Source organism: Muntiacus reevesi, chromosome 10 (assembly GCF_963930625.1).
Source record: "Muntiacus reevesi chromosome 10, mMunRee1.1, whole genome shotgun sequence".
In the NCBI taxonomy this organism is placed as follows: domain Eukaryota; kingdom Metazoa; phylum Chordata; class Mammalia; order Artiodactyla; family Cervidae; genus Muntiacus; species Muntiacus reevesi.
This window is the reverse complement of record NC_089258.1, coordinates 2,463,637-2,481,446: the sequence shown is the minus strand read 5'-3', so window position 1 is coordinate 2,481,446 and position 17,810 is coordinate 2,463,637. Positions and strand designations below refer to the sequence as shown.

At 41.7% G+C, this 17,810-nt stretch overlaps 1 protein-coding gene across 2 annotated transcripts in view; it reads right to left on the bottom strand.

Annotated features, from left to right (window-relative positions):
* Positions 1-8,659: 8,659 nt before the first annotated feature.
* Positions 8,660-17,810, bottom strand: part of PIWIL2 (piwi like RNA-mediated gene silencing 2) — a 66,948-nt gene continuing 57,797 nt past the window's right edge. Inside the window, exons 20-22 of one of the 2 annotated variants that reach the window (XM_065947127.1) lie at positions 10,149-10,402; positions 9,612-9,719; positions 8,660-8,816 (exon numbers count right to left, since the gene is read on the bottom strand). In XM_065947127.1, coding sequence (XP_065803199.1) covers positions 8,660-8,816; positions 9,612-9,719; positions 10,149-10,402 — 519 coding nt within the window. The remainder of the gene's footprint in view (positions 8,817-9,611; positions 9,720-10,148; positions 10,403-17,810) is intronic. The other variant, XM_065947128.1, reaches the window with a different exon arrangement.

Sequence of the window (17,810 nt, the reverse complement as noted above, 5' to 3'; positions counted from 1 at the left end):
AAAAAATATTTTGCACTGCATCTTCATTATAAATAACATAGCAAACAAAAATCTTAAAAAATCACCTTAGCATATGCAATGTACTGATATTTCAATTTTTTAAAAAGTGGTTAACAAACCCAGTAAATTGATTTCATTGGACTGTAATTCACAGAATTAAAACATTTTATATGGTTTATGGTACTTGCTCCTTGGAAGGAAAGCTATAACCAAACTAGACAGCATATTAAAAAGCAGAGACATTTCTTTACCAACAAAGGTTCATCTAGTCAAAGCTATGGTCTTTCCAGTAGTCATGTATGAATGTGAGAGTTGGACCATAAAGAAAGCTGAGTGCCAGAGAATTGATGCTTTTGAACTGTGGTGTTGGAGAAATCTCTTGAGAATCCCTTGGACTGCAAGGAGATCCAACCAGTCCATCCTAAAGGAAATCAACCCTGAATATTCATTGAAGGCCAGATGCTGAAGCTGAAGCTCCAGTACTCTGGCCAGCTGATGTGAAGAGCTGACTCATTGGAAAAGACCTTGATGCTGGGAAAGATAGAAGGCAGGAGAAGTGGATGACAGAGGATGAGATGGTTGGATGGCCTCACAGACTTGATGGACATGAGTTTGAGCAAACTCCAGGAGTTGGTGATGAACAGGGAAGTCTGGTGTGCTGCAGTCCATGGGGTCAAGAGTCAGACATGACTGAGCAACTGAACTAACTAATGATACTTGTTTTTCCTCTTAAAAAGTATTTCACTTCCATCTCTAACCTCTATATTGGATCTTAATCTGTCTTGATTACCAAAGATTTCTGTATATACCTTCATCCTGTAACATCTTGCACAAAACAGATGTTCATTAAATATTAGCTGGATGAATGGCCAGCTCACTAAGTTTGACATTGGGCAATATTTAAGGAACTAACATACAAATCTGACATTAGCAAGACTGCTATTTCCCTTTTGACAAGGTATCACAGCTGCTTGCCTTTTCAAAGGATATGCAGGCAGATTTCTCAAAGCTGAAGTGAGTAGGGAAAGAAGTGGCCTTGGGAAAGAAGCCAGGGAAACAGGAGCCTGGCCCAGGGAATATACAAAGTGAGACTGGGCACTCAGAAAACCAAAGCTGGTTCTGTGGTATATTGACAAGGTAGACAACGTGATCAGCAGGGTAGGGCAAAGATCCCCTTTCCAACCCCCAACTATCAGGCCAGCTCTAGAGAGACCGAAGAGAAAAGCCAATGGCCAGGTTTCTAAGGGGAAAAAACATGTCTTAACAAATTCAAGAGGATTAGAAGGAATGTGCAAGTTCTAGTTTACCCAAAATCATACCAGAGGACTAGCACCCTACACTCCGTCAGCCAAAAGAAAACATCCTTAGAAGGCTTATCAATCATTTCTGTTACCATTCGATGGTTTCAGCAGACAGACAACTGGGAAAAATGACACTTCGTTCAGGAGCAAGTTACCTATAGGAATTTATCCTTTTCATCTAAGATAGCTAATTTGCTGGCATTTAATTGTTTGAGCGACTGAACTGAGTATTCCTTTACAATCCTTTTTATTTCTATAAGGTCAGTGGTCCTCTTTTTCATTCTTGATTTTAGTAATTTGAGTCTTTTTTTTGACAATCTAGCTAAAGATTTGCTAATTCTGTTAATCTTTCTGAAGAATCAACTTTTGGTTTTATTGATTTTCTACATTGCTTTTCTTGGAAAGAAAGCTATGACCAATTTAGATGGCATATTAAAAAGCAGAGACATTACTTTGCCAACAAAGGTCCATCTAGTCAAGGCTATGGTTTTTCCAGTAGTTATGTATGGATGCGAGAGTTGGACCATAAAGAAAGCTGAGTGCTGAAGAATTGATGTTTTTGAACTGTGGTGTTGGAGAAGACTCTTGAGAGTCCCTTGGACTGCAAGGAGGTCCAACCAGTCCATTCTAAAGGAGATCAGTCCTGAATATTCTTTGGAAGGATCGATGTTGAAGCTGAAACTCCAATACTTTGGGCACCTGATGCGAAGAGCTGACTTATTTGCAAAGCCTCTGATGCTGGGAAAGATTGAAGGCGGGAGAAGGGGACGCCAGAGGATGAGATGGTTGGGTGGCATCACCGACTCAATGGGCAGGATTCTAAGTAAACTCCGGGAGTCGGCGATCGGCAGGGAGGCCTGGCGCGCTGCGGTGCATGGGTCGCAGAGCCGGACACATGGAGCGACTGCACTGACTGAGCTGCATTTCCATCCTCCGTCTCATCCACTTCTCTGGGCCTTGTTGTTGCTGTTGTTCGGTCGCTCAGGCGTGCCTGACCCTTTGTGACCCCACGGACTGCAGCACGCCAGACCTTCCCTGTCCTTCACCATCTCCCAGAATTTGCTCAAACTCACGTCCACTGACTTGGTGATGCCACCCAACCATCTTGTCCTCTGTCCTTCCCTTCTCTTCCCGCCTTCTATCTTTCCCAGCATCAGGGTCTTTTACAATGAGTTTCTCTTCCTATCAGGTGGCCAAAGTATGGAGCTTCAGTTTCAGTATCAGTCCTTCCAATGAATATTCAGGATTGATTTCCTTTAGGATTGACTGGTTTGATCTCCTTGCAATCCAAGGGGCTCTCTAGAGTCTTTTCCAACACCACAGTTCAAACAGAATCTATTCTTTGGCACTCAGCCTTCTTTTTGGTCCAATTCTCACATTCATACATGATTACTAGGTACTGAGCCTTATTAGAAAATGTTAGTTTGGTCCTTACCTTTGAATGAATGTTTTAGCTAGGAACAGAGTTCCAAGTTGACACTGAATTTTAAATTTATTATTCCTTTTGTCTTAAGCATCTGTTGTGGTTGATAATAAGTCTGCTGCCAATCTAACTTTCTTTATATGCAATCTCTCCAGTTGTTTTTAAGATTCTGTCTTTTGTGTTCTGTAGTTTCACCACAGCACATCTGGAATGGCTGTGCTTTTCTTTATTCTCAATTAGTTTTTTCTGGTGGAGGATTCATATCTGTCTCTAATGCTGGAAAATTCTGTATCTACCATATTGTGTGACTTATTCTATTTTAACCTGCAGCAACTCCTATTTTACCTTCTCATTCTCTCCTGTACCTTCTCTTCCATTTGTTGTTTAGTTGCTAAGTCATGTTGGACTCTTTGTGACCCCATGGAACCTGCAACACACCAAGATTCCCTGTCCTTCACTATCTTCTGCAGTTTGCTGAAATTCATATTCACTGAGTCAGTGATGCCACCCAATAATCTCATCCTCTGCTGCCCTCTTCTCCTTTTGCCTTTAATCCTTCCCAGCATCAGGGTCTTTTCCAATGAGCCAGTTGTTCTCATCAGGTGGCCAAAGGACTGGAGTGTTAGCTTCAGCATCAGTCCTTCCAATGCAATCCAGGTGACTGACCATTTCTTTCTGCAGGGCTACAGGCTCTCAAGAGTCTAGGCTAATCGTCATGATAGTTTGTCAGCATGTGGTCCTCCCACATGCTAATAATACGAATTCAGGTTGCACATACCTGTCTGTGGTCCAGGCTTGGGAATTTCTCATCAGTGTCTTTGCCCTTAGTTTCTTCCTACTGTCCTTGGATGGTCAGCATAGACTTTCTACTCCCCTTGCAGGCTCCAGCTGTCTTCATCCAGAAGAATTCACTCCAGCAATCCTGTGCCTCGTAGGGTCTAAGGCTGCATCTTCTATCCTTATCTGAAATGAAAAACCTCAGCGCTCCCATCCCTGCATTCTGTCCATAACCCTGGGAGCTATGTTGGCATCAACTATAACCACAAAGGTCCGGATAGTCAAAGCTGTGGTTTTTCCAACAGTCAGGTATAGATGTAAGAGTAGGACCAAAAAGAAGGCTAAGCACCAAAGAATTGATGCTTTTGAACTGTGGTGCTAGAGAAGACTCTTTAGGGTCCCTTGGACATCAAGGAGATCAAACCAGTCAATCCTAAAGGAGATCAACCCTTAATATTCATTGGAAAGACTGATGCTGAAACTTCAAAACTTTGGTCACCTGACACAAAGAGCTGACTCATTAGAAAAGACACTGATGCTGGGAAAGATTGAGGACAGGAGGAGAAGGGCATGACACAGAATGAAATGGCTGGTATCATCGACTCAGTGGACATGAGTCTGAGCAAATTCCAGGAGACAGTGAAGGACAGGGAAGTCTGGTGTGCTCTTCATGTGGCTGAAGGCAGTCAGAAATGACTTGGCAACTGAACAACAACATAATCACTCTGGCTACCCTTTCTTTCTTCTGCCTCAATTATTTTCCTTCCTTTCTCCTTCCCCCATCGTCATCTCTTCCCTTGTTCCATTTCCCCCAAATCCAGATAATTAATGTAAAAAAAAATTTTGTTTTCTAAACATTTCTCAGTATGGTCAGCTCACTCTATTGCCAGAAGTCCCTCATGTTCCCAGAAGTCTCCTGTCCTCACTTTTCTCTTGGCCACATGGCGCAGCTTGTGGGGTCTCAGTGCCCTGACCAGGGACCCAGGGACTGAAGCCCAGTCAGCACAGTGAAGGGCATCCCCGGTGGCTCAGCAGTAAAGAATCTGCCGGCAATGCAGGGAACACGGGTTCAGTCCCTGGGTCGGAAGATCCCCTGGAGGAGGGCACGGCAACCCGCTCCTGTATTCTTGCCTGGAGAACCCCACAGACAGAGGAGTCTGGCAGGCTACAGTCCATGGGGTTGCAAAACAGTTAAGACATGACTTAGCGACTAAATAACAACAGGAGAGAGAAAGCACTGAATCCTGATCTCTAGACCACTAGGGAACTCCCACCCTAACTCATTCTTTTTAAAAAAGTTATTTTTTAGAGCACATTTTTAGGTTCACTGCACAATTTGCAAAGGTTAGATGTTTCCCATATACACAGCCTCCCCCATTATTAACATCCCCCACAAGAATGGTGTGTTAATTACAGTTAGTGAACCTACATCAACTTCTTGTCATAATCACTCAAGGTTCAAGGAACATCAGGCTTCATTCAGTGTTTCACATTCTATGGGTTTGGACAAATACATAATGACATGTATCTACCATTACAGTATCCTACAGAATAGTTTTCTTGCCCTAAAACTGCCCTGCCCATTCATCCCTCCTTCTCCCCAAACCCTGATCCTTTTACTGTCTATAGTTTTTGCCTTTTCCAGAACGTTACATGGTTGGAATCATACAATGTGTTTTAACACTTTCAGATTGGCTTCTTTCACTTAGTAATATGCATTTAAGTACCCTCCAGGTCTTTTCATGGCTTTGATAGCTCATTTGTTTTTAGCACTGACTTAATACTCCTTTGTCTTCCGGTACCACTCACCTACTGACGGACATCTTGGTTGCTTGCTTACAAGTTTTGGCAATTATGAAGGAATAAAGCTGCTATCAGCATCCAGCACAGGTTTCTGTGTTGATGTAAAGTATAAACTCTTTTGGGCAAATACTGAGCAGTGTGACCACTTCAATCATATGATAAGGGTATGTTTTGATTTGTAAGAAACTACCAAATAAACCAACTGTACTATTTCGCATTCCCTCGGGCAACGATGAATGACTGAATTCCTGTTCCACATCCTCCCCAGCATTTGGAATGGTCAGTGTTTTGAATCTGAACCATTCTATTAATAAGAGGTGTGCAGTGGTATCTCATTTTAATTTGTAATTCTCTAATGACATATGACGTTGGGCATATTTTCATATGCTTATTTGCCAACTGTATATCTTAGTTGGTGAAATATCTCTTCACATCTTTTTGCCCAATTTTTAATCAGGTTGTTTTCTTACTGTTGAATTTTAAGAGTTCTTTGTATATTCTGGATAACAGTCCTTTATCAGATGGCCTTTTTTTTTTTTTTAATCCTTTGACGCTCCTCACGGCATACAGAACTTCCCTACCAGGGCTTCAACTTGAGCTCCTACAGTGGAAGAGCAGTCTTAGCCACTGGGCTGCCAGGGAGCCCCTCAGATGTCTCTTTTGCAAATATTTTTTTCTAGTCTGTGGCTTTTTTTTCTCATTCTCTTGAATTTCCTCATTTTTTTAAAAGAGAGAAAATAAGTCTACACAGGGAAAGGTAAGACACTCAGAAAAAGCTAGGTTTAGGGGAAAAAAAAGAAAGTAGGGTCTTTCTCCAATTATCCCAAATCACTGAGAAATTTCAGGCACAAGTTATAACATTTTCTATATGAAGAGTTAGTCATTTATAAAACTACTTCCCTTTTCATACCATTCAATAAAATGCTGCTCAAGTAAAAAGAGGCTAAATTAGATTCTTTTAAGGATGAGTTCAAGAAGCACTGAATCCCTGAAGACGGAGTTTCTAAATAAACAGAAGAGGATGCAGTGGTGAAGCAGGCAGTCAGGGTTCTTTGGGAAGGCGCTTAAAAAGGCTCCGGACACGCCATGAAGCACAGCAGAGAAGGACAAGCACCAGGAAAAGGCGGGAGGGAAGGGCCGCCCTCAGGAGCTGGCTCTCACTCAGGCTGACGGAAATTCTCTGATGGGGAGAGAGTTTTGAAAACAAGACAGAACACACACAGACACACATACACAACACGTGCCTCATTTGTCCCAGAAGACAGACTATTAGTATCTTCTTCAAGAAATCTTACTGCCAGATTTCAGTGAAATTACCTGAGTACCAATACTGCAGCTGCCCCCAGCATGCCCAGTAAACAAATTAACAACTCTAACAAGTGCTACAGGTTTATGAAGAAAAAGAACTGTATCACTACCATATGTCAACATTATTACAAACGCAACTACACATATATACAAATTTCTTTTTATTTTCCACCCCACAACCCAGTCATTTCACATTAAGACTGAAATAACAAGGAAAGAAAACCAGGAGGAAAAAGTGAAGAAATGTTTATGCTATCTCAAGTATTTGTCTTTCCTGATTATCTAAGAGAAATGAGAATTAGGAAATCTAACTTCAAAAGAGAAATTCAAAATGCTTCCAAAGAGAACTGGAGAACTGTTAAGCCTAAAACCAGTGACCCCGTGTGCCTGATTCTGCGGTGTTTAAACCCCAGTCTCAGCCCTTCGCTGTCCCTCACTCCGCATGCAGCCGGAAGCGCACAAGACCACCAGCCCCATGGCTGCTCAGCCTCTGCCTCAGGCAGCAGCCAGAGCAATGCTAGGTTGGTTTTCTTCATCTAAGGAGTTTTAAGCTAAAGTTTCTCTTCTCACACACTGTCATATAAAATGAGAATTTCCGCGTCGTCCCTCCCTGCCACCACACCAAAAAGTATATTAATAAATAAAATACACACGCAAATAAATACAAATTCAAAAATGTTAAATAAAACTGGCTTTTAAAAATCTAGATAAAACAAGGTAAGACTGAACTAGCCCTGAAGGGACTGGAAGATTTTTAAACAGCGGAAAAATAAACACACACACACACGAAACATTGAAACCCGCAGGCATAGTGACAACTCTCTAAACTGAAACGTCTGGACTTTGGAAGGAGGGTCATGTTTCCCAAAGCCAACTTCTGGAAATCTTAATGCAGACTCAGAGAAATTCCTAACAAAATGAGCTAGCATCCGGGAAGAGAGTATTGAGCAAGGAAAGTGAGTAGTTCAATTTGCAAACCTATCAACAGAAAAGAAAGTGACATACCGCAGAGAAAGGGTCAAAAAAAGCTCATGGCCTGTCATGAACCTTCAAAGCTGTTGAATTTCACATGTTCTGATTCTTAGTTTAAAAAACTGAAACTTACCAAAGGTTAGTAACAAGGACAAGGAGCAAAGGTATCTTGGGGGGGGGGGGGGGTGGAGGGAAGTGTGTGTGAGTGTGTGTGTGTGTGTGTGGTCTGTGGTGTGTGTGTGTGTGTGTGGTCTGTGTTGTGTGTGTGTGTGTGTTGTGTGTGTTGTGTGTGTGTGTTGTGTGTGTGTGTGTTGTGTGTGTTGTGTGTGTGTGTGTGTTGTGTGTGGTGGAGGTCGGGGGAGGAAGATAGGAAGACAGCAACACTGCATACTATAAAGCAACTGAAATATCCAGATAAAACTACGTTTGTCTTCTCAGGAGGCAAGAAAGAACTAAACACCCTTTCCAAACCTAGTTCAAGTCATGTGTCATCAACTCAATCCCTAGAGATGATTAGGTCAGCAAGAGTCTGAAAAGGACCCACCAGCTGGTTTCGCGACATGTCTTTCACATTTGCCAGCAACAGCCAAATCCTGAGAAACTTTGCCTTCTTACCTTTCCCAGTTGCCCAAATAAAGTAGCTCTCTACTTTAAGAACTTTGCAAAGACTTCATTCACTACCAGCTCTGGTACCAGAAATGGGAACTGCTTAGTAAGCAGAGTTTATAAGTGTAACTGCTGCTTCTTCAGGTTTCTATGGCTTCTGTCAGCTTTGCAGACTCCTGAAGGGTCACCCATCTTCACCCACCCCATCTATATTGTAGCAGACTACCCCCATTTGCTCTACAAAGGCAACAAGACAATTTCTAGCTGAAATTTATGATGGAACCTGCTTCTCAGTGTTAACGGACTTAAAAGAGAAAAGAAAATGAAAAGAAAGATCTTCTGCTGGGTTGGTGAAAGAGCAAACACCAACACGAACTCCCTTCTGGTCGCTGGGGACCCTGCACAGATGCGCTCACAGCTGAACTCAGAAGTCTGCCTGCTCTGACCGGCCCGTGTCCTGACTGTCCAGTCACAGGAAGAACAGGTTCTCGCATAGCTGGATGGCTGGTTCATGGTGCAAGATCTGTCCTGACAGGAAGGCTAGCTTGTGGGCATACTTGCAAGGAGCTGGAACTCTAATGGTACCCGGCCAATTCCAGTACATGTGGCACAGTTTGAAAGTCAACCTGTAGGCCAAGAAGAAAATATGAGCCTTATCACTCCCCATCTTCAGCGCGGAGCGCGATGATGTCCTTCTGGGTACATGACACAGCGTATTTACCAGCAAACTGGGGGACTGAGGAGTATATGATGCAACTTCTTGGAATTATTATTTTTAAGTGAAATTATTTCCACTGTTTTTAAGTTAAGAGGACATGGGGAAATTCCCAATTTAGGTGCTCCTGTTTTTATATCAAAACAAGGAAAACAACATTTTTTTTCTCTTGTCTCAAGAAAAGGCTGCAGAAAGAGAAGTACCCCAGCAAAGTATTTCTTTACTCTGAGCTCAAGAGCAATGGGTCTCAAACTTGGCTGTGTGTCATAGTCACTGGAAGCAGTTTTTAAAAATACAAATGCTTCAGAATGCTTCAAGGTGAAGCCTGGTTGTAATTTTTTGAAAGGTCTTCAAGTAATTTTAGCATACAACAACGATTATCAATCACTCCTCAAAAAGATATATCATTATCATCAAAGACATAAAGAAACTCAAGGGGTAAGGGGGCAGGCAGTATTTGTCTTTTCTGATCATATAAGAGAAAATGAGTCTTAGTAAATCCAACTCCAAAAGATAAATTCAAAATGCTTTCAGAAAAAAAATGCTTTCAGAGAGAATCAGAAAATTATTAAGCCAAAACCAGTGATTTGTTGAATTAAGCCAAATCCAATTTGCTGAATTCAGAGGTTTTTAAATTCCAGGTCTTAGACTTAGCTCAGTGGCCAGAATTATTCACAAGTTAGGAGTAAGTTACTGGTCAGCTCACCTTTGCATATGATCAGGGCTCAGGTTTGCAGTGTTGAGAACACAAACATAATGAGTTGGAATGCCACAACCCTGCCGCACATGATGGGCAAGAAGGTAGAAGTCCACCCTAGTAAGGAAAAAGTACAAACTAATGGTATAGTTACAGAGCTGGAGATGCTTCTTCATCCAAGGTTCAGAGAGGTCAAAAACTTGGATTAAGGACATCACAAGGACCAAACCAGGATGAGAATTCAGGTCTCCTGACTCAACAGGCTATTTAAAAGTGGTGGTAGAAACGACCACATCTGTGTGCAGAAGATTAAGCATGCATATTCTTAGGAAAAGAATGCATGCTCAATATTTTATACTTAAGAGGTAAAAGCTTCATTGGTGGTTTGTGTATTTTCTAAACTGCTTTTAAAATTTTATTTTTTACCAGGAAAATCTCTTGAGGATTTCATTCCAAATCTCTCTAGGCCACTTCCCCATTCCAATACCCAGGGAATGGAGACTTCCCCAACCTATTCTTGCTGAAATACGTGTTTCACCCACTTACCACTCACAGCTTGTTATTGTATGATCTACCACAGTCCCAGGGGAGGGGGTCGCAAAGTTCTCAGAGGCAGCCAGGTACAGGTTGGTGCTGATTTTCTTCTGCACTACAAACACCACCATCTTGGGATGATAATTCTCGAAAGCTTCAAAACACTTCTGTAGCTGAGGAATTTCATAGCTGGCAACTGTCTGTAGTTGGCCATCAGACACTCCATCACGGTACACCACAATCTTCTCCGGGAGGCAGTGGTTCACCTGAAACGAAAGCTTGCTGAGGTGGACCGCGTGGCCCGAGGGCTGATGGCCACTGGCAGAGGGCAGCTCACTTAGTGGGCAACTGGAGACGTGGCAGCAGATCCCTTTGACAGCTGGGCCCGAAGCCATCACGTTGGAGGGCAAGGAAAGGCAGCTTCTAGTCATTTCTAGACTTCATCAGGGTAGTAAAACAGGTCTGGCACAGCCAAGGTGTTATAAAATGTGGAACCAAATAAGCAAGCTCTGAGTCATATACACAAGGCTTATACTGAAACGGTGTGAACAAAGTTAAAAAGAAGGAAAATTACAGGCTTGAATCAATCTTCCGTCTACTTGGATTTAACACTAAATTACTGTCTATGCAAAGAACAAGGTGAAATGTTGAAGAGATTCTAACACATAACTGCACATGCCACAGATCCACCAACCTGATATTTCTGTGTATCAGCAACATCCAAAGTTGCTAATACAAGGATCCTTTACTAAATAATTATTTAGTGTGTGTGTGTGCTTGGTCGCTCAGTCATATCTGATTCTTTACAACCTTGGAATTATTGCCCTAACTGCAGTACTTTTTTTATCTTGTTTTTCTCTGTCTAGTATTTATTCCACTCTTTTTTTTTTTTTATAAGAGCATTTTAGTGTTCTTTTGCCTCCAATAGGATAGTCTGGTGGGATTTTAATCAAGCTGCCTCCCCCTAATCCAGGCCTTCTCAGCCTCAATACTACTGATGTGTGGGACCAGTGAATTCTGTTATTGGGGGCTGACACCAGAGCACGTTCCACAGCATTCCTGGCCTCTACCCACTAAATGCCAGTAGCTTTCTCTCCCAGTTATAACCCAAAATGTCCCCAGGTTTCCCAGTGGGAGGACAAAACTGTCCCCAGTTGAGAATCACTGCGCTAACCAAAAGATAAGAGATGATTCCAGCCACGCCAGCAGAACGCCTTTCCCTCACTCTGACTCTTGGGCACAGAACCAGAAACAGTTGGAGTTTGATGGTGCTTTTTCAGGTCCCTGCTTCTAGAACTCCTGTCCATTTCCCAGTTTGACGCTCAACTGTCTCACCAATTCCCTGAGGCTCTTCATGATCTTACCAACTAATCTCCGTTTTGCTAAAGTGAGCACATTTCTGTGACTTCCCAAAGAGTCTAGATACACTGTGTTAAAGGCTGGGTAACATAGGCACTGAGATCTGAAAGAAACCCTGACTTCACAGGTCAGGAAATAGAGAAGTATGATACTGGATCTGGGGTCAGGAGACCTGGGGCTGAGTCTGCATATGCTGCTCCTCAGCTACAGTCTTGAAGACTGTTTCCCCACTTGAAAAATGGAGGTAAATGATCACCTCACCTTCTTCTTCTTAAGGCTGAGAGATAAAGCGTGTGTATACATGAATACACAAGTTGAACACAAACTAGATCAAGGAAATACAGATATTCTGAAGCACAGGGAAGGGATTTAACAGGATCAATGAAGTGAAAAACAGAATCAAATTCAACTGAAGTATTCACTGATATTACGTCTTTCTTTAAAATTTGCTAACCCTGGCAATCCACTCCAGTATTCTTGCTTTGAGACCCCCATGGACAGAAAGTCCTGGCAGGCTACAGTCCATAGGGTCTCACAAAGTCAGACATGGCTGAAGTGACAGCACGGCACGGCAACCAACCACTGAGGGTGCGACACTGTACTTGGTCCTACGTGAGATTCCAGTGAGAGTGAAGGACGCGACGCCTGTCACCAAGGAGCACTGAAATCTAATAATACAGTGACAGCCAACAATGGTAACTTCTCTAGGTCACCTAGCCCATCCTCCTCATTTCATAAATGATAAGACTATGATCTAGGAGGGTCGAAATATGAGACAAGTCACAATACTGAAACATTAATGGTAAATATACATTATCAAATCACTTCAGTACTAGGGTAAATACAGGAAACAATAAATTCATGAATATCTTGAAAGCAGGACTGCGCTTGTTGGCCTGGTGTCTCTAGCACTAAATACAATGGTGAGGGTCAAGGAGAAAATAAGTATCTGCTGAAAGTTTGAGATGTTCTTTTATGGGTGATTACATTCATTCACTGAACAAACACTTAATGCCCACTAGGTATGTGCCACTGTGCCAGTCTCATAAAAATTATCTTGAAAGGATGTGCGAAGTATTAGTCGCTCAGTCATGTCTGACTTCTTGTGACCCCATGGACCATAGCTTGCCAGGCCCCTCTGTCCATGGGATTCTCCAGGCAAGAATACTAGAGTGGGTAGCCATTCCCTTCTCCAAGAGATCTTCCAACCCAGTGATTGAATCCCTGTCTCTTGCCACTGCAAGCAGATTATTTACTATTTGAGCCACCAGGGAAGCCCAAACATTATCTTGATACCTTTCAAATATTAGTGGAACTTAAAACTGGGGAGACAGACACATAAAAGTAAATGCTCTCAAGACATTATAAATATATAACAAAGGTATAAATAAAATGCTATGAGAACAGAGAAGTATAAGACATTTGTTCCCTGGAAGAATATGTGAACCTCAGTGAAAGAATCAGCAGACACTTCAGTCAGCAAAGAAGGGTAAAAGGATTCCAGGTAGAGCATGAGCGAAGTCCTAGACTGTGACTAGACAAGGGGCAAGTAAACAACTGGAGACTGACCTGTGTGATGATGCAGGTAACCCCAGTGTCCATCAACACAAGAATGGGTAAGCAAAATGTGGCATATATATCCAACAGAATATTATTCAGCTCTTAAAAGGGAGGAAATTCTGCAATGTACTACAACATGGATGAACTTTGAAGACATTATGCTAAGTGAAACAAACCAGTTGCAAAAAGATAAGGGAGTATCATTCCACAGATGTGAGATACTCAGAGTCGTCAAAATCAGAGACAGAAAATAGAATGGTGGCGGCCAGGGGCGAGGGGGTGGAGAGCATGGGAAACAATTAATGAAGAGAGTTTCAAGTTTTACAAGATAAAAAGAGCTATGGAGATGGATGATGGAGATGACTGCACAACATTATCAATGTATTTCCTACCATTAAAATGTTATACTTAAAAAGGGATAGGTTGTTAAATTTTATATGTATTTTACTTAATTAAAAAAAAAAATAGGGGCTTCCCTGATGGCTCAGTGGTAAAGAATCCTCCTGCCAGTGCAGGAGACATGGGTTTCATCCCTGGTCTGGGAAGATCCCACATGCAGCAGAGCAACTAAGCCCATGTACCACAACGACTGAAGCCTGGGCACTTACAGCCCCACTCTGCACCAAGAGAAGCCACTTCAGGGAGAAGCCTGTTTACCACAACCAGAAGAAAAAATAGTCCACAAGGCAACAAATACCCAGTACAGCAATTAAAAAAAAAAATTGGGGAAAAAAAGGAGGAAGAAGAGGCCAGCAAGATATTGGCAACAGTAGGTGCAATAAGGGCAGACTAAATTCTGGAAGAGTTCCCAAATAATCACTGGCTCCAGATAACTCCACCCTAAGATTCTCCCAATTCTGCTAAGAAAAGGGAAGTGAAGGTGGAACTAAGAAGCAGAAAGAACCTATACACTCACACATCGTAAAACGGGCTGCCTGCAACTTTTGATGCCAAAGGTAACACCGTGGCCCACTACCTTCTGTCTTCAGAGTCAGACACCAGTCAGACCAGGCTAGTAGTCCCAGCCACAGCCAGAGTCACATCAGAAGCAACAGGGGCTGCATCAACTACAGCTGAGTTTAATCTTCTCCAACCTCAGGCCAAATAACAGATAAACTCAACATCAGGTGATTGCTAACCATGAGCGCTAAAAGCTAAGGCAAGTGTCATGAACAGCTTGGTTTTGATTTTCCCACGTGAATGGAAAGCGACCCTGGCACTCAGACTCACATGTCAGGCTTCAGTGGCCCATGAGACATCCCAGCACTAGAGGAGCCTCGCAGGCAGCGGGAGATGTGGTCCCGGAGCTCTGACAAATGCTATGGGCCACAGCAGTGGTTCCCAGTGTGTGCTCTGGGCTCCAATCCTTTCCCATCCAGGAGTCCCTTAATCATTTTAGGAAGTCCACAAAGTCAAAACTATTCTCACAATACCACTACATTACTTGGCATTTTCACTCTAATTCTCTCACAAATATTCACCAGAATTTTCCAGAAAGTAAATGATGTGTGACACCACAATAAACTAAATGGAGGACATTCCCTCGCCATTTACTAACCCAAACATTACAACCATTCACTGAAATGCAAAACAAACATCACCAAACATTTTGAAAGTAGTTATCTTTAATTTGACTACTCTTGAGTATCTCATATATGTGGAATCATAGAGTATTTATCTTTTTGTGATTGTGGTCTTTAAAATGTGATTTTTGTTATTCACATGTACTGAGCTTGTTAGTATTTGAAGGTAAAATTTAAAAATATAAAATGTTAAAAAAAATATATAAAATGTTCTGTTTTAAAATCTAATATGATAATCATCACTGATAGATATACACTTATACAAACAAAAAACTCAGTAACATTTAAGGTTTCCTTAGACCAGAAAATCTGAGAACTGCTGGACTAGAAAAACAAATCTAAACACAGATTTTAAATAAAACCATAGATGAAATGAAGCTTGCCAGCAAGGCCTCACTCACAGACCAGGAATTCTGGGAAATCCTACAGCTGAGGATAATTGCAAAAGCGGGACAAAATATAAAGACATCTATGTGAAGTCATATCAGAGGCAGGGTGGGGGCCCAGGGAAATAAGCCAACGTTGCGAGCCTGTTTTTCCCTTGGCAGCGTGTGTTAATTTGTTGATTCCACACATGTACGTAAGTTAGACGGATGTTTGGGAGTAGTGTTTTTTTTAATTCACAGCTTTATTGAGATATAATGTCCGACACCATAAGACACTCTTTTAAGACATAAGAGTCAAAACTTTTAAGTTTATAGAATCTCGCAACCATCAATTTTAGAATATATTCATCACCCCAAAAAGGTAATCTCATACCCATTAGCAGTTATTTTCCATCAGCCCTCAACCCCGACTCCTGGAACACACTAACCTCTTTCTGTCTCTTTGGATTAGACTGTTCTGGACAGACATAATCGACAGGTGGTCTCTGTGACTAAATAGTTTCACCGAACATAGTATTTTCATAGTTCACCCATGTTGTAGCATGTATCAATACTTCATTCCTTTATGCTGCCAAATAGTATTCCATCACATTGTTTGTCCATTCATCAATCATATGGAGTATTTTCACTCTTGGCTATTATGAATAATACTGCTATGATCATCATATACACGTTTTTGTGTGGACATATGCTTTCTTTTGGTTTATATCTAGGAGTAGAATTGCTGGGTCTCCTGTAACTATGCTTAACATTCTGAAGAAATGCCAAACTGTTTTTCAAAGTAGCTCAACTGCTTGGCAATCCCACCAGCAACGCATGAGGGTTGCAATTCCTCCACATACTCAACAACACTCTTTTTCATTTTAGCCATCTTAGTGCGTGTGTGGGTTCCCCGGTGGCTCAGATGGTAAAGAATCTGCCTCCAATGTGGGAGACCTGGGTTTGATCCTCGGGTTGGGCAGATCCCTCAGAGAAGGGAATGGCAACCCACTCCAGTATTCTGGCCTGGAGAATTCCATGGATAGAGGAGCCTGGCAGGCAACAGTTCATGGGGTCACAAAGAATCCGACACAACTGAACGACTTTCACTTTCACTTTAGTATGTGTGCGGTAGCATCTCATTGTATGTGCATGTTTTTAAGTAGAGACCAGTACTAAGTTTATTTTTTAGACCAGTATTAGGTATTAAGTATTTTTTTAGTAATTTTCAGACCAGTATTAAGTTTACAGGGACTTCCCTGGTGGCTCAGACGGTAAAGTGTCTGTCTACAATGCAAGATCCCTGGGTCGGGAAGATCCCCTGGAGAAGGAAATGGCAACCCACTCCAGTACTCTTGCCTGGAAAATGTCATGGACAGAGGAGCATGGTAGGCTGCAGTCCATGGGGTTGCAACGAGTCAGACAGGACTGAGCACCTTCACTTAAGTTTACAAAGAATCACATGAGGCCATAGTACAGAGTTCCCATATACACCTTCCCCACCAATCACACACAGTTTCCCCTGTTGCTACATATTGCATTAGGATAGGACATTTGTTACAACTGATGAATACTGATACATTATTATTAACTAAAGTCAACAGGTGGCCCAGTGGTAAAGAACTTGCCTGCCAATGGAGGAGATGCAAGAGACCCTGGTTCAATCCCTGGGTTGGGAAGATTCCTGGAGTGGGAAATGGCAATCCACCCCAGTATTTTCACCTGGAAAATCCCATGGACAGAGGAGCCTGGCAGGCTACAGTTCATGCGGTCACAAAGAGTTAGACATGAGTGAGCACATCACACAGTTTATATTAAGAGTTTACTCTTACATTCTACAGGCTTTGAAAAATACATGTCATTTGTCTACATTTGTCACATGCCATTTGTAGTATCATATACAATATTTTTACAGTCCTAAAAATCCCCTGTGCTCCCTATTTATCCTTCCTATCTTCACCCTCCCAAACCTCTGGCAATCACTATCTATTTACTGTGTCCATAGTTTTGTGTCTTTTCCAGACTGTCCTATAGTTGGAATAATACAGTATGTAGCCTTTTTAGATATGCTTTTTTCACTTACTATTATGCATTTAAGATTCCTTCAGATCTTCCCATGATTCAATAGTTCATTTCTGTTTACTGCTGAATATTTAACTGTCTGGATGTCCTACAGATTATTTGTCCATTCACCCACTGAAGGACATCTTGGTTGCTTCCAAGTTTTAACAATTATAAATAAAGCTGCTGTAAAAATTTTTGTGTAGGTTTTTTTTGTGTGTGTGTGTATTATGTTTTCAATTCATCTGGGTAAGTACTAAGGAGTATGACTGCTGGATGGTATGGTAAGAGAATGTTTAGTTTATAAGAAACTGCTGAACTGTCTTCCAAAATGGCTGCACCATTCCACACTCCCTCAGGCAACGATGAGAGATTGCTCTATATCCTCACCAGCATTTGGTGGTGTCAGTTTCTGGATTTTGGCTATTCTGAAAGATGTGCAGTGGTATCTTGTTTTAATTTGCCATTCCCCAGTATTATACTGAGTATCTCTGCACATACTTCTGTGCCATCTGTATATGTTCTTTGATGAGAAGTCTGTTCAAGTCTTTTGCCCATCTTATTATTTCTGAGTTTTTAACAATTCTTTGTTTTTTAAGTAACAGGACTTTATCAGATATGTGTTTCACAAGTATTTCCTCCAAATATGTAGCTTCTTTTCATTCTCTTAGTGTCTTTCACAGAAGTTTTTTAAAATTTTAATTAAGTTCTATTTATCAGTTCTTTCTTTCATGGACAGTGAAATG